Here is a 27,827-nt window from a genome sequence, read left to right as displayed (position 1 = left end):
AACTGCGGCCAACAGAGTCCTGACGCAAGAAAGTTGTGTTCCACGCTGAGGACTGCTGGTCAAGAAAGAAGTCAAAAGAGCCAGAGAATTTAGGTCAAGGTGAGTTTATTGTCCAAATAGCATAACCTAATTGCATCCAAAACCATTTTCAAATCCATCTTTAAGCTAGTCAGAAAAACAGGTTATTATTTTTAAAAATCACTTAACACTGAACAGATAGGACCTCTGAAAAGGCAGCTTGACTATACCATGTCACCATCATGGCCAATACAACATTTTTCTCCCATACTTCCTAAAAACCTTCCGTGTATACTGATCATGCTACTTCAGCACTTGCTCGCATGTCGACCAAATAAACACCCACACCTCTTACAGAGTACATGGTGAGAGAATAAAACTGACGGGATATGGCATCACACTCATTTTAAAGCAAAAAAAAAAAAATTATAATAATAATAAAAGAAAGTCCAAGACGAGAAACTGTAACTGAGAGAGAGAGAGAGAGAGAGAGAGATCTGAGGTACATGGTAATGAACATAATGGAAAAAATCCAATGGCCTGGTGATCTGCCGGGGACTTCAGAGCTGGCCAGCAGTAAGAAATACAACCAATTTAAAAAAGAAAACAAAAGAAACCACGAGAACTTTTTTTTTTTTTAAAGGATAGGCACCTGTCAAAATACACTGGCTACTGTAATGGCTACAGTCAGTAAGGCACTTTTTTCCCCAAAGTAGGCTGCAGGCAAAGGGATAAATGCGGCAGCTCCAGCATGCGTGTGTATGTTTGCCGATGGCTTCTGGAAACCTAAGCCAGGAATCGGGTCTGACAGCCCAGCCAAGTCTAAAAGCAGAGACACACGGATACAGAACGGTGGTCCTGGCTGAAGTGACGGTTCTGGGTCATTGAGAATCCAGAATCATGAAAAGCCAAGTGGAATGAGGAAGCCATACACGTCCTCTCGAATCTCCCGGCCCGATTTTGTACCAACGGGTGACAGGAACTGCCCCGTAGCTACAGTGTCTGCTGGCTGAAGGGGACTTTACCGTCTCAGCAGTAATTTCCCTTTTAAAGCTATTCTCAGGGTCGGACTGTCTCAAAGATAAACAAAGAGGAATCCTTTTGGCTTAGAAGCCAGCTGGCTTACTCAGATTTCCCCCCCATTCTTACTTCCCATTTCCACTCTACCAATATTCTCTTCTTGAGCTAGAAAATTATTTACATGAGATAAGGTGCGAGTCTATTTCTTCTCCCAGCCCTGACCCCTGTGGCCCGTGGAGGGAAAATGCCCCTGCCCTCTTCGAGAAAGTCATCCAATCCTGCTACCGTCCGCAGCCCCTTCGCAAGGGAAGCCCCCGATGCCCGCAGCCGAGGTGGCGTCCCCTCGGAGCCACGCGTGCCCAACTCGCATGCTGAAGGAGGCCGAACCGGGCCTCCGCCGCAGCACACGCCCCAGCAGGGACCCGGCTGGGGGACGCAGTGGGCTGCTCAGTGGGGTGGGGCAGTTCCAGAGGACAGCCTCCCCGGACAGAAGCCCCTTCTCTCAGCCTGGGGGGGGGGGGCGTTCTGCTGAGGCATCGGTGCCCTGCCCCCGCCTGCAGGCTTCTCGGCTGTCATGAACCCGCATGGAACTGAATTATGCTTAGCATATATTTTTGGCATACAAGGATTTTCCCCCGTAGGATTTGGCCAAAATTTGGCAGGTGAGGGGAACAACTTAGCTCCCACTGATGGAGAAAAACATAAACAAACAAACAACCAAAAAAAACCACCAAAAAAAAACCATACAGAGGAGGAAGTAAAGAAGAGAGAGAAAGACAACAAGGTAGAAAAAGACCAGAATAGGTTTGGAACCCTCTTAGCGGGAGGAAAGAGAAAAAAAATGCATGGGGAGAAGCGAACTCCTCTGGGACAAAAACTCCTACCGAGGAAACCAATCCAGGGAGCGGGTATAAGCCAGTTCAGCAAAGCCGGGATCCCTTCTTCTGTGTTAAGGAGAGAGCGGGCAGAAAAGCTAAACTACCTGGCGCGCTCCTCACCAGCAACCCTACACCTCCCATCACACTAGGCCCTGAGGATGGGAAGGAGACAAAGCCGGAAGGCCCCAGTGGCCCCCTGGGGGCTCCAGGGCTGGGAAGAAGAAAAAACCAGAAGGCCCCAGCGGCCCCCTGGGGGCTCCAGGGAAAGTGGAAAGTGAAGGACTCTGGGGGAGTCTGTTGGCCTGTTTCCTTATTTGTCAGGTTCTCTCATTTGCTGCTTCCCTTTGAGCTTAGCGGCTGGTCACTGTTCAAGGGATCTGTACCTGGCTTTCTCTTTAGGTTCCAAGACTCCCAAGAACTCTAGGGTCCACGCATTCCTCCATCCTGTGGAACCCCTCAGGGCCTAGAAGAGTGGCCTGTGCAAACTGTGCTCCCGATAAAACAGGCTGCTCAGCCTTCCTCTCCAGAACCTCAGGATACAGCACCCACTGGCCCACCAGGAATCCCTAGAATGTCAGGGTCATGTAACTCACCAAGTCCTGAACCCTTCTCACACACTTCAAGGGAGACTGACGCATCTGGGGCTGCATCTCTCTGCAGAGAAGCAGCCTCCCTACCTCCCTTCGACCACCAATCCAATACTCATCTGACCCATCTTTCCAACCATGCCAATTCAACGCACGATCTAAAACCTGAAAACCATTTAGTGCCACTTAGCAAGGACCTGGCTGCGCTTGCCTGCCGCAGGCCGGACAGGTGGGAGCAGTTGCCGTGGCAACCCTACCTGCTGCAGGTTCAGACCTAGGAAACCCTCCGAGATCATCCTGAACGGGGGCTGCCCGTATCCGGGAAGGGGCCAGAGAGAGGGGAAACGTTCCAGATGAAAGGACCCAAAGCAGATGAGAGCCCTGCTTTAGAAAGGCCTGCAAGATGAGACTCTCCAGATAGCCTGCTGGAATTCTCTAGTCTGTGTCCTGATCGCTGGTACCCACGTGGTACCTACTCCACTGCATCAACCTCTGTGCTGAGTGTCAGCCTTGCGGGGGAGGGGAAATCCCTTGGTTCAATTGCATTTTTTCCATCATGATGAGGATACCAGAGTCAGAATGGAAGCCTGATGACCTTCACCACGGAAGAGGTCCCTGGGCGTGAGACACCCTGGGGCCAAATCCTCCACCTGCCACCTGGGAGGGGCCGCACAGCCTCCTCCCCGCCTTCTGCCTTCCCTGACTAATGGGCTCCCAAGCAGAAACTGTCCGGTTGTGAGGTATTATGAGAACAAAAATGTGAACCATTTTCTTTTGTAGCTATTGATTTTGTCCAGTACACCTGAGGTAAAGAATACTCTGTCTTTGAAGGATGTGACCAGAGAGGAAAAAAAAAAAAAAAAAAAAATCCATGAATACGCTACCAGAAGAAAACAAACTATGTATGGAAGGGCTTTTCCAGTACGAAGAACTCCTATCTCAACCATCTACTTCAGGACTTGGAAATTTAAGCGGGAAAATAATATATTATAAAATTGTTTATAAGATAGCAGCACACTCGGTGAAACATTACAGCTATAGGTACTGTTAACGTGGATAACAATGAATGATCTCAGCTTCTTAGCAGCGCAAAAAAAAAAATAATAAAAAACTGAACATAATAAAATGAAAAATAAGAGACCCTTAGATTTTTCTCCATCTTAAACCCTTATACTACGAAACAAGGCAGAATCTGTGTATAAAACAATTCTTCAGAGTAGCCCTGTTCTGATCTTTTTTTTTATTTTTACTTAAAAAGGCAAATATTTTAATAGCTTCATTACCTGTCAATTATAATTGTGCAAAAAAAAAAAAAGTTGGTGCTTCAACCTCTCTGCTAACTGAATGCCTCTAAGACGTGGAGAGGAAAAAAAATTCAAGTACGCTGAATGCAACCTTGCAATGAAATCAACAAAAAAACGGAAACGGGAACGAAATGCCACACTGATGACCCGCTGTCTGTCTTTGCACCAGCAATAACGCTTTTTTCCATGTCCAAAGGAGGAGTATAGAGGTGGGAATTAAGATCCTTCTGTGCCACCAAAATGGTAACAGAGCTTTGTTTTTAGGAATGTTGTGATGGGGATTTCAGCGGAAGAGGGTGTGTCTTGAGTTCCGGTGGGGATGCCAGAGAGTGTCAGATACAGGACAGCAACCCAACTGGGGGCAGGAGGGGAGGGGGCACAGGAGGAGAAGGGAGGCATCTACTCTGCATGACTTGCATAAACCATCCCATCTATCCCTCGGGAACAATTTTTCAAAGTGCTTTTCGAATGGAATGGTTTATACCAAAACGCTCACCTGTGGACCAGACACGCCAATCAGCACCAAAGAATTCGTTTGTTTCCTAATGAGGGATGCCAAGGTCACATTACTCTCTTGAACACATCAGGAGAAAAGTTTCCATTCCAGATCCCACCCTCGGGCTCCATCTGCCTCCATCTCATAGGAGTTTTGGGGATGGCCCGTAGCTAGATTGCCCCTTTTCGATAAAAATTGGGTGGTGTCTGCAACGAACCATGTTTGGAAGAAGAAGCAAGATGTCGAAAAACGTGAAACCCCAGGATCCAATCACCTGTGTCCAACGGGCAAACATCACCTCTTTTAGGTAGCAGCTACTGTAGACAGCGAGAGCTGTCACGAGAGGCCCAGCAACGCTCCTGACTTAGTAACAAACAGGTGGTCGGGAGGAAGGGCGCTTCTCCATCCAAAACGGTTCGATCGCACTGAGATTATTTTGTAACTCCCTCCCCATCCTGTCCCTCCTTATTTCTAACTCCTTCTCGAGTTCATTGCTTTGCAATCTAATCCTGCCATAAGTGGCATCTGCAATTCCTCGAAAGTATCCTACCAGGGGTACATACATGCTAGTTCATAACAGGAAAAAAAAAAGTCTCTAATTTGTTCCCATAGTGCAGGCATACATTTTCGCTAGCTACTCTGCAGGTTTTCCTGTAAGCATTTTACTATGACTTTTAACATCATCAAACAATAATAACTGTTCGCATATATACGGGATTCCCTTCTGTTGTACTTCAAATAGGCACCAGATGCTGTTACTGATTCCGTGTTTATAGGACCTTTATCTCTCACTTCTAAAAGATCTTTCAATATGATCTAGGTGGGGGCAGGTTTGTTTTTTTTTTTTAAGTTTCATCCTAAAACATTAAGAGAACAAAACACAACCAGAGAGAAGGAGAGAGCAGATTGGACGCTTCTCTCCCATTCGGCCTGCCCGACATCCTCACAGGTCAATATCCCGCACGTCTGTAGGGGTGCTGGCTTGGTCCAGCTCATCCTCCGACTTGGATCCGTCGCCCTGGTCCTGACGGTACTGCTGCAGGCTGTTTAGCAGCACCACCTCAATCTGCTCCTGGCAGGCTTTGAGGCAATCCTAGAGGAAGAACGGTCCAGACCAGAGCTGTTAGCAAAGGCAACAGTACGCAGAGCAACTGACGAAGAGAACACACATGATTCAAGCCCCGCCTGAGTCTGCGCTCGCTTTCCAGCAGAAAGAAAGCTGAAATGTACAGGAGATGCATCCTTCCGGTGCCGGAACCTCACCACTCCAAGTGGGGTCCACGGGCCGGCAGCATCAGCACCATCCGGGAGCTTGTTAGAAATGCAGAACCTAGGACTTCCCTGGTGGTCCAGTGGTTAAGCATCCACCTTCCAATGCAGGGGACGCGGGTTTGAGCCCTGGTCGGGGAACTAAGATCCCACAGGCCGCGGGGCAGCTAAGCCCACGGTGCCGCAACTACTGAGCCCGTGCTCCGGAGCCCACACGCCAAAACCAGAGACAAGCCTGTGTGCTGCGATGAAAGATCCCGAGGGCCACGACTAAGACCCGATGCAGCCTAATTAATTAATTAAAGAAAGAAAAAAGAAATGCAGAACCTCATTCCTCTCCAGACCAGTCAGATCAGAATCTGCATTTTAGCAGAAGCCCAGGTGAAGTGTATGCACAGGACCTGGGCACCACTGGCCAAGATGAGCAGCTGTTTGTGGCCACACGGTGCCTGGTAATCCAAGGGCCAAGGAGATGCTTCCCGCTTGGGGACACCGGGAGGTGAGAAGGAAAAGGGGAAGGCCAGCCGTACAGACAGTGTGACCACACTAGACCACCCAAGGGATAGATAAGAGAATGGACTGAACTACACTGATCCTCACAGCGACTGCGGAACCGCTTAAAAACAAGCAATCTGTTTTTCGCTTATTTACCGTTCCCTTAACTCTCATAAAAATACAACACAGAAATGTTTTCAAAATTCTGGACACTTGAGCCGTCTAATTTGGGAATAGGCAAAAAAATCCCTGCAGCATTGCTTTGATATTAGTCTATATTTGGTAGGGAAGATGCACCACGTGTTGATCTCAGGCAGATGTTTCTGTTAGCTGGGTGGCGTGGGACACAGCGGCAATTCGTGGGTGTCACTAGGGAGGGATGGTGGTTGGTAGTAGCAAGTGGGAGGTGAGCTGAAGAAATTGCTCTTAGGAGCTATTTCCCAACATCTCTCCTTGGCAAGCCTGCTTTCCTGTGCCCTCGTGAGCAGCACAGACACATGGAATAGGTTAAATCCACTCTGCCTGGGTCTTTCCACAGTTTAATGTACGTTTCCCTTGTGCTTGTTTCACCGTGCAACTACCCAGCGGTTACTGTCTGCCGAGCACCAAAGCGTTATCTCTATTTTCCCAAGATCTAAAAATAAAGTTGGGGTTCTCAGGAACACCGTTTCCATTCCTTTCTCATCTCTCATCCATTTCAGCTTTGTATGAAATTCAAGATCGGGAGCAATGGCAGACCGAGCACTAAGGGCAGAGATGAAATTTCACCTGCAATGAACTAAGAGTGACTAGAAGGCAGGGGTATTTGCTGTCGCCCCACCAGACTTGCAGGCAGCCGCTAAGTTATCTTCCTTCTCTGACCTCAGTTTCCCCACTTGTAAAATAAGGCTCAGGAAACGCTCACAGACGGAGGACCCACTGCGATCATTTGGACAAAGTGCCAAGTTCAACACACGACAATCATTTATTACGAACAGAAAGAAGTCCATCCTGGACTGTGAAAGAATTCCTGAGATTTCTTTGAAACGAGGTACGAACGAGCATTTGCTCAGGACAGGTGAGGCGGGCAGTGCAGCGGGCACAGTGGATGGAGCGTCCGGCAGGGCAGACGTACCCCGGCCCAGCGCTCTCCGTCCCCAATGAGAAAGAGCCAGGGACTGGCCACTGAGGACCCAACAACGTTTCTCAGACTGGCCTGTGGCCTCGCCTGGTCATGTCCTCTAACCTGCCTGACCCCCTAACGGGTGAATTAGAAGCTGCCGGGCCTCGCCCACTGCCTGCTCTGCCCGTCCAGCACTCCTCCTCCAAGGCCCGTCCTGCAGTGGCCGTGCTTCTGGTCACTCACCACTCACGAAGGTGCTCGGTGGTGAAGGCTAAAGGCAGGATGCTTCTAAGGGCACCTGCATTTCAGCGGAAGGCACTAGAGGACCCGAAAGCCTTATGATCTCAAACAATTAATCTTAAACAACAAGGTTAACAACGTAAAAACTGGTGAGAGTCAAATCTCCTCTGGCTTGTCCCTGAGGAAGCTCCTGGCCAATCCTGTCCGACTTTCCTTCCCCAAGGCTCTATTTCTGGGTCAGCACATCTGCCACCCCAATAATACGACAAACTCAGGATGCCGTGACCATCACTGCCTTAGCCACACCAGCAGCCAGAATGGATGGTCCTCCAAACAGGGAGACCGGGCTCTGGAGAGCTAAAGAATTTGATTCGGGGCCACGGGCAGTCTCCCTTTGGGTCACCCATGTTCCTACTGTTCCCGGTATTTAGATTTCCCTCCCAGCAGCCTTAGACCCTAAAGGAACAGTTCTGAGAAAGGCCTACAGGGAGGGCTGGCACACTGGGCAGTGACTTCTACGGGACTTCAAGAGAACACAGGCGTCGAATGTCATATTTATGTAACTTCCAGCCAAAAACAGCTTTCCCGAATAAAATGAAGAAAGACTTCACGTTAAACACAAACTCTCCTTTCTTGATTTTTCCAGTCCCACTTGAATTTCAATCTAAATCATTCCTGACTATGGCCAGCTCTTCCTCTTTGATATCTCTTACTCCAAGGGAAAAGGGACGACTATAGCAGTTCCCCCAGAAACGAGGGACCCTGAAGCCCATAGGCTCAGCTGTGACAGCAGGACGCTAAAGCTCTCGGTGGACCAATGGTGTCCCTCATTGCTGGAAAGCGCTCTGGGGTCTCCGTCTAACCCTCCCCTGGTTCCACTGCTTCATGACTGTCCTAATCTGAGTTTCAACTGCGGGGACCTCTCGCTCTCGGCTAGATGAAAACCTACTTAAGGGCAAGAGCTTGTCTTGCATAAAGGATGTTGCACGTTCTACTCGGACAGTGGCAGGAAGGAAATCGGCATCCCTCTTCCTGGAAACAGAGCTCACTCCCTGCATTTTAAACCTTCCTTTAGGATTGCAGGAGTCCTTCTTGGGCGTCCCAAGAGCGTGTGGATTTCCTGTGAGCTGGTGGAAAGTGAGGTCCGAGGGAGGGCGGGCTGGTGCCCCTACCTCAGCAGACACGCCCCTCCACCCAGTCCACCCGGCCCCAGTCTTGCCGGAGGGGCTCCCAGTCTCCCGAGTGGGTAGGAGAGCGCCGGGGGGACTGGGGTGGGAGGGGTGATCTGGACGAAGGGAGGAGGCCAAGCCCAGAGAAGGAAACAGAAGGGGGGACAAGTTGCAGAGCCTGAAGGGAACCCAAAGCGAAGCTGGAGAGAGTGATGGCCATGTGTCCACGGGCGGAGTTCTAAGGCGACACACACAGATCCTTACAGGATCTGAGAACTGGGGGCTCTGGGGGGCTTTTGGAGATCCAACAGCCAGCTGTGCCCACTTCACAGCTAGGGAGCCGACCCGAAGCTGGCTCCTCCCCCAATCACACCTAGTTAATAACGATCCCTGGCCTTCAAAGGGCGAGACTCCAATTCCAGAACTGTCTTCCCTGTGCACCTCTCCGCCTCTTCCGGGCTCTAAGGAAAGACAGAGCAGAGAATCTCCGAGAAAGGGAGACACAGCCCAAGTGGCCTGGAAAACCCCCGACAGCGCCTCCGATGAAAAGATGCTGCGCGCACGGCAAGCGCCGGGGCTCCGGGCCCTCTGCTTCTCCGCAGCCTCCAGAAGCACCAGCCATTGTGCCGAGATGCCCCAAATTAAGCTGCTTAGAGGGAGAGCCATAATGCTCGTCTGTCAGCCTGGACAGGTGGCACTCCAGTGCTGGGGGTCGGGCAGGCCTCCAGCCCGAGGATGCTCGGCCCCTCCCCCCCCCACCCCCGGCCGGCCCGCAGCCCTGACAGCGGCATTTGTGATGCCCGGCTCCTTCCCCGGCCCGACTTCCTCCGCGTGCTGGCTCCAGCCCCGCGCCCCGCACCCTCCTCGGCCCTCTGAATGGGCTGCGGAACTGCTACCATCAGCCTCCAGTGTCACTGCATCACGGCATTGTCACCACACACGCACTGCACTCAACAGGGGCACAAAGGGCTGAATGAGCCCCAGACCCGCGGCCAACTCAGGCACAGACAACTTAGGAAACTATCTCATTCTTCCTTTCTTCACAGCCTGTTGGGCTTATTTCCTTGAATACCAAATGAGGCCCGCGGCAAAACTCGAGCTCAAGCAGGGGCGGGAAGCATCGGCCTCCGTTTCTGTTTCCTCTGCCGTCCCGCCCCCGGCTTCCCGTCCAGCGACTCTCCTGCGGGCTTCTGACCACAGGCCCTGTTCGGGGCACAAAGGACAGTCTCGGGGACGCGGGGGCCTTCAGGAGAAGGTGTGCTGTGAGGGCTCCGGGGACCAAGGCAAGGGTGGGGACCCTGGGGTTCTGACATGCAGTCACTATCGAGTCTTCCCTGGCGCTGCGGATGACCCTAGGGGAGGGATGGCCTGGAATCTTCCTGGGCAATAGTTAAGAATTCAAGGGACTTCCCTGGCGGTCCAGTGGTTAAGACTTAGCCTTCCAATGCAGGGGATGTGGGTTCGATCCCTCGTCAGGGAGGTAAGATCCCACAGGCCTCCTGGCCCCAAAACCAAGACATAAAACAGAAGCAATATTGTAACAAATTCAATAAAGGCTTTAAAAAAAAAGAAAAAAGAAGGCAACAGAGAGTTTTGGTGTAATCTAGGTAGAAAAGGGTACATGTAATGACAGGACGACTCCCATCTATACCTGTCCTGTTGAATACCTTCCAGTAACTTCCCATCTTCATGGCCCGTGAGCCCCAGTTCTACTTGTTCATTAGTGACTTAGGAAAATGGTGTCACGTGAAAACAAAGTGACTTGCTCTAAGATAAAGTCAGGTAAAACTCAGGGGACCCTGACATATTGTTAATGTTAAGACCTATCTAGCTTTTCCAAAAGACCTGGGGAGACCAAAGCACTAGAAACACACTTGAAACCCACCTGCCCAGCCTTTGTCCCCCTTCCTTCCTCCCCCGCCCTCCCTCCATCATTCCCCAATGACTCTGCCAGGGGATCTGGAGAAAAGGCTGAGTCAAAGTTGGGCCTCGTTCAAAAGAGTCTATATACAAGTGAACAGGGAGATAAAGGCTGGCACCAAGCTCCAGCAGGATGCCGAGGGGACGGAAGAGGAACCCCGATTCTGCCAGGGAAGTGGCCCAGTCGGCCCCCCCCTTCGCAAGCGGACCCTTGACAACGGAAGCCCCGGTAGACGTTCCCCCAAGGCCAGAATGGCCTCTCTGGCTGGTGTCCGTTTTTAGCAACACTTAGGAGTAGAAGGAAAGAGTACTTAAAATACACCACCCTCTGAGACTTATTCCCTGTAAAGCTGTCAGGCTTCTCACTCAGCTTTCTCTTTGGAATGAAGCGTTCCGGTTTATTTTGACAACCAGAGCGAACAACAGAGAGCAGCTTTCTCAGGGCCGCGTGGGTCCCTCCTATCAAAGCTCCCTGCCGCCGGCCAGAGAGCCAGAGAGCCAGAGAGATGGCTCTGGCTGTTTCAGGGAGAAAGAGGGGATCCTCTTTCTACAGTCATATCTCTGACAATCGACGGAAAAAGGACACCGTCAGCTGGTCCAGGTCTCTAGGTGCAAGGGGCAAGGGGCATGGGGCTAGCACACAACTGTAGGGACTCTGGGGTCAAAGGCCGGCACGTCCCGATTCTCATCTGCCCGTGCACCAGGGCCCATAGGGCAGAAGGTGGTCTGGGCACTGGGCTTCCCTGTGGGAGGGGGGCTCAACGCAAACCCCTGGGCACTTCAGTGTGGCCCAAGGACATTTTACGTCTATGTGGGTATCTACAACTTTCTGTTGTAGCAATATATACACCACCCAGCACTGAGCGTCTTCATCAGTTTTAAGGGTACAGCGTCAGCTCTGAGTACATTCACTGTGTCGTGAGACCACCACCCTCTCCAGGACTTTTCTTCCCAAACGGAAACTCCATCCCCATTACACAATCACTCCCCCACCCGCTGGGCCCTGGGAACCTCTATTCCACTTTCTGTCTCTATGGATTTGACGACGTCTAGGGGCCTCGGGACCTCATGTAAGCGGCATCCCACGATATTTGTCTGTGTCTGGCTTATTTCACTGAACACGTCCAAGGCTCATTCACAGTGTAGCATGTATCGGAATCTCACTTCTTTTTAAGGTTGAATAATGTCCCATGGCATGCACATACCACAGTTTCTTTCTCCATCCCAAGGCCACTTTCAACCACCAAGTGATGGCTTCTACTCTGCATTTTACGTTAGGCCCGGAGAGCTCCTTCCCGAGGGCTGATTTCCTACTGCACGTCTAGTTCCAAACACCCGCTTAGCATCCACTCATTTGATCTTCATTTGCTGGGGTTTTACGTGCTTTACCGTGGATTCGCCATACAATCGCTACGTTCCTTGGTGACAGGAACCTCATCTTTTATTTTCCGTGTGCCGCCCACCCCCCACCTTCTTCCACGCTGTCTGTGCCTCGCTTGTTCGTGGGCCTTGCTCACAAGGTGACAGCCTGCCCGAGAGCTCTCCGGAGAACACAGGCTGATGGGTGGGAGGACTTAGCGCCCGACGTCCGGCACACACAATAGCTGAGGCACCGAGGACGTCCCCAGGGAGAGTGGGATGCGGCTCTGGGGACCCGAGGTAAGCTGGGAACTTCCTGAGCTCTCCAACTGTTCTCTGAAACGGGTACATGCATGCTTGGTTTTTCACATTAAAATGTTTAACCCGGGGCCGACTGGTGAGAACAAGGCAGATGTGTGCACGTCCAACAGCTGGCGACTTTTAGAAGGAACCTCTAAACCAGCTTTGCATCTAGTTGACCCGGTCTGACAGCGACCAGGATGGCCTGGCTACGTAGTATCTGACAGGGGCAAGCAGCGTCTCCCATATGAAACGAGAGACTAGTTTGCGGACTTGAAAAGCAAGGCACAGCCCACGAGCTCCCCTGGCACCCCAGGAGCGACCTCTGTCCATCTGAAGCCTACAGTAACGGGTGACAGAGAGATGCGGGAGAGAGCTGGAGACCCCGTGGGACAATCGGCCCATCAGGGCACACCTAGAAATATCCGAAGGAGGTTACTATGCTGGCGGGGGGTGGGGTGGGGGGAATCAAACACTTGTCACTGACATTTTTGTCCCCGGGGGTCGAGGAGGGGCTGGTCTTCAGCGGGTTGGGAGTCCTTTTGGCAAGGCAGCCTCAACAGAAGATACTCAGAAAAGGAGGGAAGCGTACCATTTCTATCAATGCTAAGCTCCGTCCAAGATTTGCCTCTAGAGGATTCGAAGAGCACTCCTCCCAGGAAGCTGCACTGGAGGGGTCTTTTCCATCTACATTTTGGAAACCACGCTTCGGAAGCCTGTTTGCAGCCAGCGTTTGAAAAGCATCTCTAAGACTGTTTCAGAGGAGAACCCCTCCCTGTGCCACGTCCTCGAGATGGTAATGAAGGCCGAGGCAAAATCTGGGGGGGGGTCGGGGGGGAGGCCAGCCAACTGCAGTCTTAGGCGTGCTGACATCTACCCTTTTGCCCAGCATCCCTGGTGGGGGCACTGGCCCCAGGCCTGTAAACCACATTATCCCTTATAAGTCAATATATGCCCACAGCAGGGCATTCAGAATCCCCCTGACCATCTAGAGGGGGTCATCACAAAGTTCCCCTGCATTCTTGAGTCTCTCCATGGTGACTTGAGAGGGGCCTCAGAGCTGACACCCCTCTCTCGAGTGGCTTTAAACCAAAGGCCTTTTTCAAACAAAAAGATCCCAGGAGCTGCGGCGAGGGAGGAATGCAGGGTTCCCAGGCTGGGCGTCAGAGCCCCCAGGTTCTGGTCCCAGGCCGGTGACCCCGGCTTCTCCCCCTCTCTGACCTCGCAGAATCAACCTTCTCAGGACCACGATTTCCAGCTAGCTGAATCAGAGCCTCCCTGGCCCCTGGGCTGTCCCCCAAACCTCTCTTCTTCTAAGGAGCTCCAAATGCTGGCAACCAGAGTTCCAGCCCCTGCACTGTCCACAGGGCACCCAGAATGGAAAAATCTATAGCTAATAATAGTTCCTTGCATTTGTACGGCACTTAACTCTTTTTAAAGCGCTTTTTAATCCGTCATCACGTTGAACTAAAGGGAAGTGAGAGGCAGGCGGGGTGGAGAGGTCTGTGGAGGTGGACGCCTCCTGACGGCGGGGGGCCCCTCCGTCTCCCAAGCCCTGAGGTGCAGGAGGGGCTCGCTCGGGCCCTGCCTGCCAGCCTCAGCGCCCGTGAGCAGGCGAGAAGGCTCCACGCCGGAGGAGAGGCCGCGGATTGTACATAAATGGAAACAGGCAACAGGCGACAAGTCAGACCCATGGGGAAGCCCGGGCCACACAGGAAACTGGCCAGCAGCCCTCCCTCCCCCCTCGTCTCTGCTTGCGAAGCTCTTTTCTCTGTTTGATGGCATGTGGGGCCTCACCTGCTGAATTCTGTATGACCGCGGGTGCCGATCTCAGAAAACAGAAACCAACAGACAAAGAACCTCGGCCACCTCCTCACTGAACCAACTGTCTCTCTCCCCGAGCTGAGGAAAGAGAGGTCTGGTCACAGCCAAGGGGATGGACGGGGGCCACCTACCACGTCGGTGTTGGTGATCTTGGCCAGAAGGTCCACCAGGGCGTCGCCCGTGAGCGAGCTCACATCCTCGTCCTGCTGGAGCCCGCAGATGGCGGCTCCCACGCTTCCAGTTGCGATCATCGAAGGCGGGTACATGGCGAACTTGAAGTCTGCGAGGACGAGAGGCGGAAGGTCAGGACCCCCGCGGACGCACCCTCTCCTAAGTCTTTCCTTCACGAGATGCCCTTCATTTATTTGCCCGTGACCGTGGCGGTTCCAGATTTAAAAGGAGGAGACCGAGTAGAACAGGGAGGTCTGAGACCAGTACAGACAAGATAACCCACGTGCCACACAAGCGACACGAGCCAAGGGCTCCACACGTTCGAAGGAGGGGGAAGTACGAGCAGGTGAATCTTAGGAAGGACGACAGCCCTGACGTGACTCTGCCATGCTCTCTGGACAGGCATCAAGGACTGAGACGGCTCAGAACAAAAGAGATGATTTGATTGAAAAAAAAAGAAAAGGACGGGACTTCCCCAGTGGCCCAGTGGTTAAGACTCCACGCTTCCACTGCAGGGGGCCCGGGTTCAATCCCTGGTCGGGGAACTGAGATCCCATGGGCCATGCAAGAAAAGTGGGAGAAGCAGCCATGGGGGGCGGGTGCTGGGGGGCAAGTTTCACACAATTCCCCACTTCTACCCAGCGTCAAGGGCCCTCAGAACGTTAGAAGAGAGGACAGGAAGCCAAGCACACTCCCACTATTAGCCGTCCTAATCAGAGGAAGGACTTGCTTTAGATTTTATGGCTTTGAGGGCTGAAGATCCCATTTTCTTGCTGAGGAAAAAAAAGAGTGGTTTGCTAGAGACAAGTGGAAAAACGATGATACATTGGATGGGCTCGAACCCCCTCATTTTCCATTTCTCCAAGAGCAACTACAGAGGATGCTTTTATGTACCAGCCTGGGAGCCCAAACACCAGTTTCTTCTGGGGCGGGGGGGTGTCCCCCAGAAGGGCCGGCAACCAAATCGGCCACCGCTGTCCATGGCAGGGAGGTAAGGATACACACCCCTTAGCCCTGCTCCTGCTGCTAAGGGCTCCGACCTGCCGACACGGCCAGGACCTGACTCGTTACAGCCTGTGTGATACAGCCGTCAGCCACGGAAGCTGTGTACAATCAGTACCTTAACGTCGTGGATGAGAAACCAAGCTGCCTGAGTCTCCACTGCCCTCCCCCTGTCCTGTGCTGATAGGTGAAAGAGGCGAGAGCTTTGTCCCTGATCCTGACCGCAGCCCCGGAGTGGAGAGCATCTTCCACAAAGGGTTCTCTCCAGTTTTGCCATCATCGCAGTGAATTCACTGCATGTAGAAGTGGAAAGTTGGAGGGAGGGGGATCGCTGTAGAGGGAAGACGTGGGTCACACTTCCATTCCCAGCATAAGCACCGCGTTTAACCTACAGAAACAGTTCAACCTACTATCTCCCCCTCTTGCTATTCTATCAACATAGTCCAAGGACGCACTTCTATCAGTGACCCCACTGTCCACATCAGGTCAGTGGCGTCCTCAGAAACTGCGCTGGGTTGCTCAACCAGGCACACACCCTTCCCCTCCTGGCCGAATCCCATGAACACAGCAGGCCTGGCCGTCTGTCTGTCTTTCTCCATGGTCTTCTGTTCTTAGCCCACGCACCATCACCACCTCTCGAGGGATGTATATATATTACGCCACTCCACCCAAAGCCTGCTGTGCTCTAACTCGTCCAGAGCCTCTTCTCTGTCCCCGGACAGTGACGAAGCCAGCCTCCCTGCCTCCCGCTCTGCTGTAGGTCTCTTCGCATGGGGTCACACAGGAGTGTTTCTCTGCCCAGTAACCTCGTTAGCTCCCCCCGGGGACATTCACAATGCAGAGGCAGCAGCCAGCCCGTGGCCCTGGGCCCACACAGGCCCCGGGTGGGAGCAGCTGGCAGGGAAGGGCAGGGCAGGAGGGGATCCCCGGCCCCCCTGCCCCAGGCCTCAGCCCAGGGAGCATAGCCCACACACGCCTATCTTTGCATCCCGCTGCCTGCAAACCCAACTCCCACTTCCAGCAAATGAATTAATCCTGGCAGTCAGGGCGTGTGGATGGATGGTCCTGGGGTTGCCGAGAGGATCGTACCTCCCTTCTCGTTTTGTGGGAAAATGCTGAGGGGCACTGTCCCCTGCCCCGCCCCCCAGAACTGGGGAGCAAGGGCTGCATGAACACGGCAGCCTCTGGGCAGCACCGGCAGGGCCAGGGAAGCTAGGCTGGCGCCTCTAGGGCCCCGACAACTGCCCGGCTCTCCCACAAAGCCAGGTCCAGCCCGTGGGACCCTGGGCGAGTCACTTGCTCCCTCCCAGCCCCTTGGAGTCCCAGTTGTCTATGAGGAGGGTAGAGCTAGAGCAGCGAACTAACTAGTTTTTCTAACCTCCACCTGCAACTCAGTACAGGGTCATGAAATTCGTTTGTAGGTGGTGACCAGCATTTTTTGTTGTTGTTGAGTTGAACAAAATGTTAGAATAGAAAGTATCACGAAGTAATGCAAGTAGTGAGAGTCAATACTGTCTTAAGAAACATTTGTATCGATTTGACGTATACTGACAGTTATCCTGAATTGCTTTCAAAATGTATTTCTTCCTTTATGGTTTAGGTCCAAAAAGTTGGAAGAAGGTAGGCTGGCTAATCTTCTCGGGGCCTTCCGGCTCTAACTGGCTTTTTACTTAAGGTTCTGGAGTAAAAACGACTCTCAAGGAAAAGAATAAGGAAGAGACACTAGAACACAGCACGGCTTCCCCCAGACAGCAAAGTCACAAGACACCTCTCTCCATCGAGCGGTTCTGCATGGCCTCAGGGGCTGCCCCAAGACCACACCCAGGGACACCCCCTCTCTGCTGGTAGGGGAAATGGCAGAGAGAAAAACACCTGAATAAAACATCTGAAGGGTCGTGTCCTTGTACTAGCTCTTGTTAACTAACCTCCACACTCACCCGTGGAAAGTTCCATCCAACCCATTCAGCCATTTCTGGAAACCTTCAACTTTTGGCTACGGAACTGGATGGATAGATTCACGATATTTACTTGAGGGAGGGGGCGAAAATAAAATCAGGCTTCGTGAGCACGTGCTATGATCAAGATTGCAACTGTCCGTAAATACGTGAATAGAAATGCATCAACATGCATGCACGTGGGGATATCAGGAGAACACGAAGATGTATGTAAACGCCCCCACCGTCCAGAGGGGGAAACGCTATTTGCAAAAACAAAGTACAAAGTAACGATCTCTCCCAAATCTCTGAATCTCTTGGTCAAAAACTGCCGACAAGCTCTATGTTGGTGCTGAAGGTGTGCTCAGGGGTGAGGGTCTATCTCCATCCTCAGCTGCCCACCTGGAAAGCTGAAGTGTGTGTGACTTCCTAAGAACCCGCCCCCCAGAGTGAGAGGCAATTAGCTGAGCAGGGACCCGTTCTGATCGAGTTACGACGTGTTCCTCCCTGTTCCAGGCAGCACCGTGATGATTCCCCCAAGACACGGGACATATGATCTAAATAGCTAGGTGACTTCTAAAGAAATGTCTCCAAGAAAGGATAGGAGCATTCGAGACACACACTTAGGAGGATTCCCCAAAAGCAGGTGGGAAGGGTTTGGGCCAAGCAGCTCCAAGCACTGGAAGGTGGAGGCCACGGAGGCTGGTGACCTTACCACCTACCAGCTGCGTGAAGGTGGGCAAGTCACCTGACCTCTCTGAGCCTCCGTTTTTCCACCTACACATGAGGATAATAATTATACTCTCACAGGGTACTTCTGAGGATGCCACTAAGAGAACAGGGCCTGGCTCTCGGTAAACAACCCATGACACCCACCAGCAGCATCGCTGTCATCACCCCACTATCCCTACCCCAGGGGCCCGCTGTGGGATCGGGGTAGGCAATGCTGACCGTCGGCGATCCTGTTCAGCATCTGCAGGGATGCGGCGAAACAGCAGGCCCTGCACAGCAAGGCCGGGGAGGACGAGGGCTCTGCTCTGGCCGCCCTGAGGCTCTTTCACTCTCTCTCTCTCTCTCTTTCTCTCTCTCTCTCTCTCTTCTCTCTCTCGCAGAACCGGCCTCATCGTGTCCCCACTGCCTCCTGCTGCTTTGTCAGCAGTGGGGGAAGCTGAGGCCTCACAGGGGGATGGAAAGAGGGCACAAGCACACAAGGAACGAGAGAGAAGTCGGACTATTCATTCAGCTGGGGTCACCCAGAACCAAGGAACGGGTCCCATAGCTCAGCAGCCCTGATCTGACCTCCACCTTCTCCACCGACCAGCCCAGGCAGTGTTCCTACTGTTTGCTTACTTGGCAAGGAATTAGCAAAGAACAAGGTGAAATTCACCTGCTTCAAGACACTCCCTTTTACCGGTGAATCGATGAAATCTTGAGAGGTTAAGTGACTTGTCTAATGTCTGATGCCGGGCCTGGGCTTAAGATGGAGAGAGGCATCTGGACGTTGCACTCTGAGACTCACCAGCAGGTAGAGAGCTCTTCAGAGGCACCGCCCACGCCCCACTGGGAATCCACGGCCATCTTTCCCATCAGAGGCGGGAGAAAAGGCCAAAGGAAGGAACCCTGGCTCAGGAGTCCAGGAGATGGGAACGCCTCCCGTCTGTGGCCCCAGCCCCCTGTGGGATCCTGCAGAGACGACGCTTCACCACCCAAGGACCTCCTGGGGCCCCACTGGGCTCCTTAATCTGGACAAGGGCAGGAGAGCTGCTCCACAGTTCATCAACTTAGTTAAGATTTCACTGAAGGAAGCGTTCTGAGCTAAGCGGGTTTGAAACCACAGATTACACGGCCCTGGGGGTGGCTTTATCCCCATTGTTTTGACTATGGTGGCCGAGGCCTTGACCTGCAAGTGTGACCACTGTGCTTCTGTTCACCACTAGGGGGCGAGAGGCGCTCGCTCCGAGGGGAAGAGAACCAGGGATGCCCTTCTCTCCCTCTCCTCCAACCTGCCTCAGGTGGGCCTTTAAAAGGCCAGAGCCGGTGGGGGGCTGGACGAGGACCCTCAGCCTGCTCCCCACGCACCTTACGGCCTGGTGGGAAGTGAGATGGGCCCCGTCAAGCTGCCCGTATGGAAGAACTGAGACTCCCGGTTCAACAGTCCACTTCCCTGAGGCCCCGTGGCCGCTCCTCGGTGGAGGGAACTCAGAGGGTCGCAGATGGAAAGGGCTTTCCATCCTTCCTTCCACCTTCCAACCACCCAGGCAGACCTCCCTTTCTGGATCAGGGGCCAAGTCGTGGACCCCCTCTGGGCCACCACTGTCCGGCTGTAAACCAGGGATGACGCGTCGCGAGACACGTCCAGGTACAGCCAGGAGGACGGGGAAGCTCTGGGGTATCACCATCCCTGGGGCCCAGGCCCGCTGGGCAGGGAACCTGGATAGCTGAGGGCAGCACCTCAGGGTGGGGGGCTCCCAGGCACAGAGGGAGATGCGGGGTGCCGTGGGAAGGGAGGCTAAACACCCCCTCCCTCACCCCCGCCCGCGCCAAGTTCAAACTCAATGCCACTGGCTCTTCTAAACTAACTGGAATCATCTGTTCAGCATGATGTCATGCATCAGGAATCTCCCCCACGCCGGCGCGATCCTGAGTCATCCCAATGGTCTCTTTCCTCGTTGGCAGACTTGGGGGCTCTGCCATCAGAGCGGCACCAGGGGGATGCTGAGAACAGTGTGCTGCCCAGCGTCCAAAGCTCTAGGGAAGGCAGATATGAAGGGCTCCCCTCACCCCATGGCCTCCACCGACCAGCGCCAGCCGAAGCCTCCACCCCAGAGGCTGTTCAGGGCTGGGAAGGGAAGAGGACACCTCTCTCCGTCTCACCACCATGTGAAGCCTCAAGCCCCCGGAAGGAGGACTGGCAGCCCTGCCCTGCCCGCGTCTTCCCCTTTCACACACAGGCACTCTCCACGGACCGCGGGACCACCGCCAGCTCTTTCACAAGCAGCTTTCCCCCTCAACTCGCCACACAGCCCCAGGGTCGCGGCTGCCCCCGAAAGGCCGGGATCCCCGGGCGGAAGGGAGCAGGACCTGTGCTGCTGTAACTCGTGCCGGCTACCTGCCGGCCTGGCCCGGGCACGCGCCCATTGCTCACACAGCCTGGCCCCAGAACGAGGCATCTCATCCAGCCGGAAGGTGGTCCCCTCAAGAAAAGCAGCCCCTTGGCTTTCACTCCGTCAGGCCCACAGCCCTAAAACCCCAGGCAGCGGGATGCCACGTGACTCGGCCATGCAGACACACTCGAGGGCAGATCAGGGAAAGAAATGCCTCTCAGACAGGCTCATCCCCTCTAGACCCAGAAACGTGTGAAACCCTCCTTGAGCTCCGAGCGGTCCACGCGTGGCGCTCAGTACCCAGCTGGAGATGTTCCTATTCCCATCCTTCCCTGCCTCTGCCCCACGCTAGCCCCTCTCTCAAAGGGCAGTCTTCCCGACTTCCTCCGCCTCCCCTCAGACCTCTATCCCTTGCCCCTGAATCCCAGGCTCCCTCCTCGGGCCCCAAACGTGGCAGCTGCCCCAAGGACCTGGCCAAGGAGGCCAGGAGTGGCGGACGGGATCCCCAATTTTAGAGCGTGGGTGGGCCTTTAGGCAATCCGGGGATCTGCTTTTGGCCTGGGTCACTCCACCCACCCTCCCGACCCGAGTCAGAGATCAGCGAGGGGGAGTGGGCAGATGGACCCCAAAAGATACATCCGTCAAGAGACAAGGTCAGAGCAGAGCACTGGCTATCGACAGCTGGGCGATGGGGGAGCGCACGGTCAGGGGTCAGCTGTCCTAGAGAGAAAAGGGCTGGTTGACCCCTTCTCCACAGTGAATCATGACAATGGAGAGGAAGGGACAGCGGGGCCTGGGAGACAAAATGACAAGTCAATGAGGGGCTGACCTCTAGGGGCCAGGCCAGACAGCAGAAGGGGAGGAAGCAGAAGAAGGGCTACGGTGTGCAGGGCAGCAAGAATCGCGGGCAAAGAATGGTCCCCCAGGGCTGCAGGAAGGGCACAGGGCACGGACACTCCACGAGGCTGGGCCTGGATCTGGGAAGCTCAGGGACGGGAAGCCTGCTCTGGGATCCACAGTGGGGGGGCTGGACCCTGCATCTGAGCCCACAAAGGCTGAGCACAGCATCCTGCTAAACTCAAACGGGGGTAGCAGGGTTAGGGTTAGGAAAGTCATTGTATCCACTCAGTAAAAGTCAGAATCGGAGACATTTTCACATTTGGTACCAGGGCACATCGCCTACACCTTGCCTGGTTGACAAAGGACCTCCTTGTACATCATCTCTCTTCTGATGTGCGTTTTCCTAACCACCTGAAAAGGCCGTAGGAGCGTCCGTCATGTGTCAATAGGCATATTTTGCAGATGAAGAGGCTGAGGTTCACAGAGGTCGCGGGCTGGTAAGTAGCAAAGCCCGACCTTTTGACTGTGAACAGGGCACGTAGGCTACATTGCAGATAACGTGCTCATCTTAACACGTAACAAGATACTGAAAGAAGTCAAGCCCCAGGCCCACCTTTGCAATTCCAGTACATGCTCCTGGCAACCGTGGACCCCGCCCTCTCCCCCGGGGCAGGGGGGAAAGGTCCACCCAAGCAAGTTCTTTCCCTAACTCCTGACGCTCCACCCTGGCCAACGATGGGTCCGGAGTTTCTCCCACGGCCACTACCGTTAGGGGTGGGGGGAAAAAGATGGGGGGAGGGGGAAGACGGCGGAAACTGGCCAAAGTTCAGTGTGATGAGACGGTATCAAACCGCTGCCTTTAGTTTATCAGTTAATTGCAAAGCAAACGGGCCAACGAGGACACAGAGGACTATGTATCCATTGCGGGATCAATGGGGTGGGTGTAGCGCTCTTAACATGAAAAGGCGGTTGCAGCGGTAAAAAGGCTGCAGTCAAAACCCCAACACGTGGAGGGAGGGCAGCAGAGCCCAGGCGCAGGAAGCAGTCCTTGCTGAAAACCCCACATGTTCACCCGAACCCTGCAGAAGGAGCTGCCAGAAGGCAGTAAATGTCCTGCAGCCAAAAGAATTCCTCTGGCCTCCCTGACCACTTATCAGGGCAGGCGGTATTTATCTTGACAGCGTTCCTCGGACCTATATTTGCATCCCGCCCCCCTCCAAATTTCCTCTTGGGCTTATCTCCAAGCCATCCTTTTCCTCCAAAGATGAAAGATTGAAACACGACCAGAGGGCAGTATATATAATCTTCAAAGAGCACTTTAGACACCATAAAGAATATTTTAACAGGCGCTGTTTTTTTTTCCCCCCTCACCACACCTGTCCTCATAAACCATTTATGAGCTTGGCAGAGACAGAAAATATACCAGCTGAGATAAAGGAAGGAAGAAACAGCCCAGGAATGAAACCTTGGACTCTAGATTACTTGGGACCCCCTCCCCTCGACCCCCCAATCCCTGGAAGTTAGGGCTGCGGTCCTCCTCCCCTTGAATCCACCCCCCCCAAAGCCCTCCCCAGCACCAGGCCCCCACCGGGCTCCAGCAGCTCCTACCAGTGGCGCACAGAGCGATGAAGGTCTGAGCGTGCTTGCGGATCAGAGACAGCTTCTCGCTGGGCTGAGGCAGCTTGCGAAGGATGTGCTCGATGAAGTCGTGGGGGGTGACGGCCGCCAGGTTCCACTTCAACTTGCCCAGCACCACCAGCTCCCACTCCTGGGGACGGAGGGAGGAAGGGAAGAGTATAAAGCCCACAGGCTGACCTGGCATCCGGGACTGGGGGCTTGGCATCCAGACCAGTCTTCGTAACGATTCTCATTAGAGTGGAAGGCGGGGCCGTTTATCAGAGTGGCCCTAAAGCTTTGAAGTGGGTGACGGCTCTTCTCAGGCTTCAAAGGTCAGGCTCCACTGAAAATAATGAGCGCCCAGGTAGCTGTTGCCAAGATGGTACCTTCTTCTATTTCTCTGCCTCTCCAGCTCCCCGACCCGCACCCGACCCTGACTTCCATTCCAGGGGATGCTTCTGCCCGCCCACCCAGAAGGTTGAATCTACAGTAAGATACCAGCAAGGTCACTGTAGCCCTTTCGTAGCAATTTATTGTATATCTATCACCAGATTAATGGTCTTTTTAATCCTCGTGGAAAAATGATGTACACAGAATAAAGCTCAAAATTAGGTTTCTTGGCCCAAATCCTTGGCAACCAATTAGCTTGCTCGTAGTTGGTGCCAAAATGTACCATTTTTCTCTCTGCTGCTAAAACTTTCCCCATGACACGTAATGCAGAAATCTTGGGAAATGATACTCAGACACGGGGCACCCTTCCACTGAAATGTTTCACCGGCCTTTGTTACCGTGACTGAAGGACCTCATGGTCACTGGCAACCCCCTTGTGCAGCTGGAGGTGATTCAGGGCAGGGTGAAGGTCCTTGTTCAAGGTCATAGAAGCCCGCAGCCCAAATGCTGGCACTGTGCAACCCTGTCTCTTGTGGGCCTCTCACCACAGCCCACCTAGTGAAAAACCTTGTTTCTCTCCCTTATTGGGATACGTTGTGGGGAATTGTGCTCAAAGGGAAACAAGCCAAAGAGAAAGCCTTAAAACTACGTGCAGTCAGAGGGAAAAACAGGCCCATCGATCTATCGTCATCAGCAGAATGAGCGACCAGCTTACCAGTGTAGTCCGTTCCCCCATTCACCCCAAGGTACCGACTGTCTTCCGCCTGCCAAGCCGGCCACCAGAGCCCTATTCTGCCTGCGACCCACAGCACCGGCTGGCTGTGTGGTCTGGGCCAACTCCCTCCCCTTCCCTGGCCTCGGCTTTCTTGTTGGTAAAATAGGAGGACTCCTCCAGTTCTCAACTTCTGGGATAAAGAGACAGAGACTGGAAAAAGGCAGATTTGTCTGCAGCAGTACAAATTAGCTTGGCAAGCCCCTGGAAAAGAATTGGGGTGCTCTGAAACATACCCGAGTCCCCCATCATGTTGAAACAGTGAAGCAAAAGGAAGATTCGTTTTCCTCGTCTCCCGTGAGAAATATAACTGGATCCCAATTTTAACCATGCTCTCTTTACCTGCCTTCAAGTCTGCCTTGGTTTTTTTACGGGAGGTTGGCGGTGAAAACCCAGACAGACTACTAAACAGTCAGTGTCTTCCAAGATGGCTTGAAATTCCAGCTCTCCTTCTCACGGGGGAATGCGAGTATAAACCACTCGACTTGTACCATTATTAAAGGAAGCAGATCTCCTAGAAGAAAGCACCTTTCTGGGCCTCTCGGACCAAACCAGAAGCAGCTGAAATCTGGCAACTGTTCAAAGGTGAGGTCATTCATGCCCCTCTGCATTCTCGGAGATTCCTCCCCATCCTTGCACATGTCTGCCGCTAGGTGGCAGCACAGCCTCAGGGAGGAAGGCCTCTCACAAAGAGCTCAGTTCAGGCAGCCAGTCCAGGGCCCTGTGGACTTAGTGCAGGCCTGGCCAGCGGGGAGGGGGAGGGGGGGGTGGTAAGAGGGGGCCCCTTTTCCAAACAGTTGGGAGATAGGCTGTGCAGATCACTGAAGGTGGGCCTCTGGAGCCACCCAACCAATGCCACGCTGCTGCCACATGGCCGTCTTAAGTATGAAGCTACAGGGGCAAAGAGTCCTATCGGGTGGGAAAAAGGTTTGCGGGCAGAAAACCAGAGTCCAGACAGGACCCCGTGTCTATGTAGAGGTAACAGCCCCACCGGAGACAGGAATTCAGGCCTCCCAACCCTCTGACAAAGGGCCCAATTTGACTCTGCTCAAAAGCCAATGAGCTGGTATTTAAGTGAACAGCTACTATGTGTGGGTATCTTGAGACTCTAAGAGGTGCCTAAGACCTACCTTTGAACTCCCGGTTCTTAGGAGACACGCCACACGTGTATTTGAGAATCATGTGAGAGGTTGATTTCTGTCTCGGAATTCCGCGATTGAAAATTTGGAATTTAATTAAAATATTTTATCACTGTGCTTCATGCCTCCTCTGCATACGTAAGCCGCTGCAAATGAATCTCACCAACACAAACCTCCCTGAGTGAGGACGTTATTCATGGGTGGAGTCTCGGTACTTCGCACAGAGCCCCGCACACAGTAGGAACGCAAGGAGCGTCATGTTAAAGAGTTCCCAGAAGTGTGAAAACGTCAGGGATGGGTAATTTGGGGTCCTAAGGATCTGTTCTGGGAGCAGCGGCATCAGAGTATATTATTAGGATAGGGGACAGCAGAAAGGCAGGGGGGAAGGAGGCAGTCATTACCAGCAGCTCCTGAGGCTTGACGGAGTTGTCCGTGTAAATGCACAACTTCTCAGCGGTCAGCGGGATGGTCTCTTTGAGCTTGGAAGCCAGGAACATGCACACGGCCCCCAGAAGCTGCAGATGGGTCTTCGGAGTTGGGACTCCGGCCAAGAAGCGGTCCAGGTAATTGATGGCCAGAGGAAAGACCTCTTCTTCGCACTTCTGCTCCTCACAGACCTATGACACGAGGGGACAGGGTCGGGGTGGGGGGAGACCATAATATCAGGAAAAGAGGAAAAAAGGGAAACCGCACAATCTAGGAAAACGACAAAAATACTGAATTTGTCGGGGGGGAGGGGGAGGGGAGTAGAATAAGCGATCAGAGTGAAGGCGAGGAAATTGGGGTCAATCTGAATGGCCATCCGCGCTGGGGTCCTCCCCGGGAGCCTAAAAACTCACCGGAGAGGTGGGTTAAGGACCCCGAGGCCGAGGGCGCAGCAGCTCCGGCCCCGCCGCCCCCGTGGGCCGCTCACCGCTCCGCTCGCTCGCACTCACTCACTCTCTTTTTTGGATTTCGTCATCTTTTCAAAAAATCAATAAAAATATTCCGGAGGCTCCGGGGGTCTCGTTCTTGGTCTCATTCGGACCCCCAGACCCTGCTCTATCATTCCCGACAATTGAAAAAATTGTCGGGGGGAGTCCCCGCAGCCCAGGCGCCGCATTTGGGGGGGTGGGTGGGGAGAGGTGGGGAAGCGGGGGGAGGGCGGAGGGAGCCAGCGCCGCGCAGCTTGGGCGGCCGGAGTCGGGGCAGGGGAGACGGGTTCAAAAAATAATTAAAAATCGAGGAAATACCCCAGACAAGACCTTTCGCCGTGAAAACCCCACAGAGGACCCAGGCTACCCGCAACGGAGGTTTGGGGTGCCGGGAAGGTCTGGACCGCGACCCCTGGGGCTTCGGATACCGAGGGGGAAACTTGCAGGGGTGAGCGCGGCGGCGGGAGTGTCCGGCCGCGGCCCACAAGGGCAGAGGCCGGGGACGGTGGCGAAGAGCTGGGGGACAGACGAGAACGGGGAGCCGCCGGAGAGAGGCGCGGGGGGCTCCGGCCTCTCCTTCGGGGGGTACCCGCTATCGCCCCTGCACACACCTCCTCCCCCCTCCCACCCCACCCAGCTCTCCGCACCCAGGAAACTGAAGGCCGAAACGTAAGTAACCTTCGTGAGGGAGGGGGGGATCGGGGGCGAAGGCGCCATCAGAAGTGGGGGGCCGGGATAGTGGGGTGAGAGGGGGAGCGGGCGACGCGTTCCAGCCTCTCCACCCCGAGTTTACAAAGCAACATGGCGAAACCACGGCAGGTCCGGAGCCGTGCAGACGTGGGCACACGGCTCGCTCCGCAAGGGTTCGGAGCGAGGGGAAAGAAGTGGTTCTTTTGGGTTCCCCGAAAACACACGTTTCTTCAGTGTGACTTCCGGGGCTCCTGAATTCCCCGTTTCTCTTCTCCCTCCGCCCTCCGCCCTCCCCCCTTAGTGCCAACGCGGAGTCGCGACCACAGGCGGGGGGGGGTACCCGAGGCTAGGACGAATTTGCCCTGGCCTTTGGTGGGGGGGCTGATTTTTTAACTTTGGGGTCCCGGCTTCCTGCTCCTACTCCCTTCTTCAAGGCACCTAAAGCAGCCTCGGCTTCGCAAAAGACAGGTCGGGGTGGGGGGGGGAGGAGGCAGCCACAGGCAGGCACCCGCGCGCGGGATGCTCCCCCACCCCCGCCCCGGGACAGCCTCGCTGCTCCCAGATTTGCCTCCTCCCTCCTCCCCCCTCCCCCCGTTAATCTTGCACCCCGCAAGGAACAGAAAGGAAGCCACGCGTCTCGCCGAGGGCACGGGGTAACCTCTCGCGCAGCAGCGGGGAGGCGGGCGCGGAGGCTGCCCTCTCGCAGGTTCAGGGTCCCCGCGTGGGGTCTGGGGTCCGGGCGGGGACGGACGGTGCGCCTGCCTGCAGACCTACCTCCAGCATCCAGGTGGCCACCATCCTGCGCATGTAGGGCTGGATGTCCTTCTGCACGCACTTGAAGTAGGAGCACTGGGGAAGGTAGCGCTCCTCGATGGTCAGCAAGTTCTGCAGCACGCGGTCGTCGTGGAGCAGGTTGGCGTCCGGCACGGCCCTGCGGACCGGGTCCACCTCTCCGCACAGCAGCTCCATGGCCAGCTGGGTGCCCACTCGCGCCCCTGCGATCTCCGGACTGGAAAATTGGGGGGGTTTTTTGGAGGGGGGGAGGGGAGAGGATTCCCCTTACCTCCTTCCTTTGGCTAAATAAGGGGTTTTCGGGGAAATAGCGAAGGGCAGAGAGGGAAGCTGGGGAAGAAGAGGGGAAAGGGATGGGCGGTGGGAGAGGAGCGCCCCGGGGGCTGCTGACTCTGCCTGCCCTCCCCTTCAAACTTGTCTGCTCTCCCCAGCTCGCTCTGCTCTCTGCTCTCCGAGGCAGTGACGCAAACTGGCTGGGCAG

General features: G+C 54.3%; 1 protein-coding gene and 1 long non-coding RNA gene across 2 annotated transcripts in view; one reads left to right on the top strand and one right to left on the bottom strand.

Moving 5' to 3' along the window:
* Positions 1-88: 88 nt before the first annotated feature.
* Positions 89-27,827, bottom strand: CCND2 (cyclin D2). The gene is made up of 5 exons (XM_067695449.1): positions 27,329-27,827; positions 25,352-25,567; positions 22,641-22,800; positions 14,113-14,261; positions 89-5,396 (listed from the first exon to the last, which is right to left on the bottom strand). The coding sequence occupies exons 1-5, from the start codon at positions 27,521-27,523 to the stop codon at positions 5,247-5,249; spliced, it is 870 nt and encodes a 289-aa protein (XP_067551550.1). The 5' UTR covers positions 27,524-27,827; the 3' UTR covers positions 89-5,246.
* Positions 26,100-27,827, top strand: part of LOC137201508 (uncharacterized) — a 28,387-nt gene continuing 26,659 nt past the window's right edge. The window contains exon 1 of the long non-coding RNA XR_010932197.1: positions 26,100-26,533. This is a non-coding gene — a long non-coding RNA (uncharacterized lncRNA). The remainder of the gene's footprint in view (positions 26,534-27,827) is intronic.

The sequence above is a fragment of the Pseudorca crassidens genome, chromosome 11 (genome assembly GCF_039906515.1).
Source record: "Pseudorca crassidens isolate mPseCra1 chromosome 11, mPseCra1.hap1, whole genome shotgun sequence".
Taxonomy (NCBI): domain Eukaryota; kingdom Metazoa; phylum Chordata; class Mammalia; order Artiodactyla; family Delphinidae; genus Pseudorca; species Pseudorca crassidens.
Note: the sequence above shows the minus strand (reverse complement) of the source record. Positions and strands in the feature narration are given on the sequence as shown.

Bases quoted from the DNA above. Each gene is read 5' to 3' on its own strand.
- CCND2 (XM_067695449.1), bottom strand. From the start codon at position 27,523: ATGGAGCTGCTGTGCGGAGAGGTGGACCCGGTCCGCAGGGCCGTGCCG. The intron at 14,262-22,640 runs GTAGGAGCTGCT...TCGTCCTCGCAG, and splicing joins CATCGCTCTGTGCGCCACTG to ACTTCAAGTTCGCCATGTAC. The intron at 5,397-14,112 runs GTAGGTGGCCCC...TTCTTCCTCTAG, and splicing joins AGATCACCAACACCGACGTG to GATTGCCTCAAAGCCTGCCA.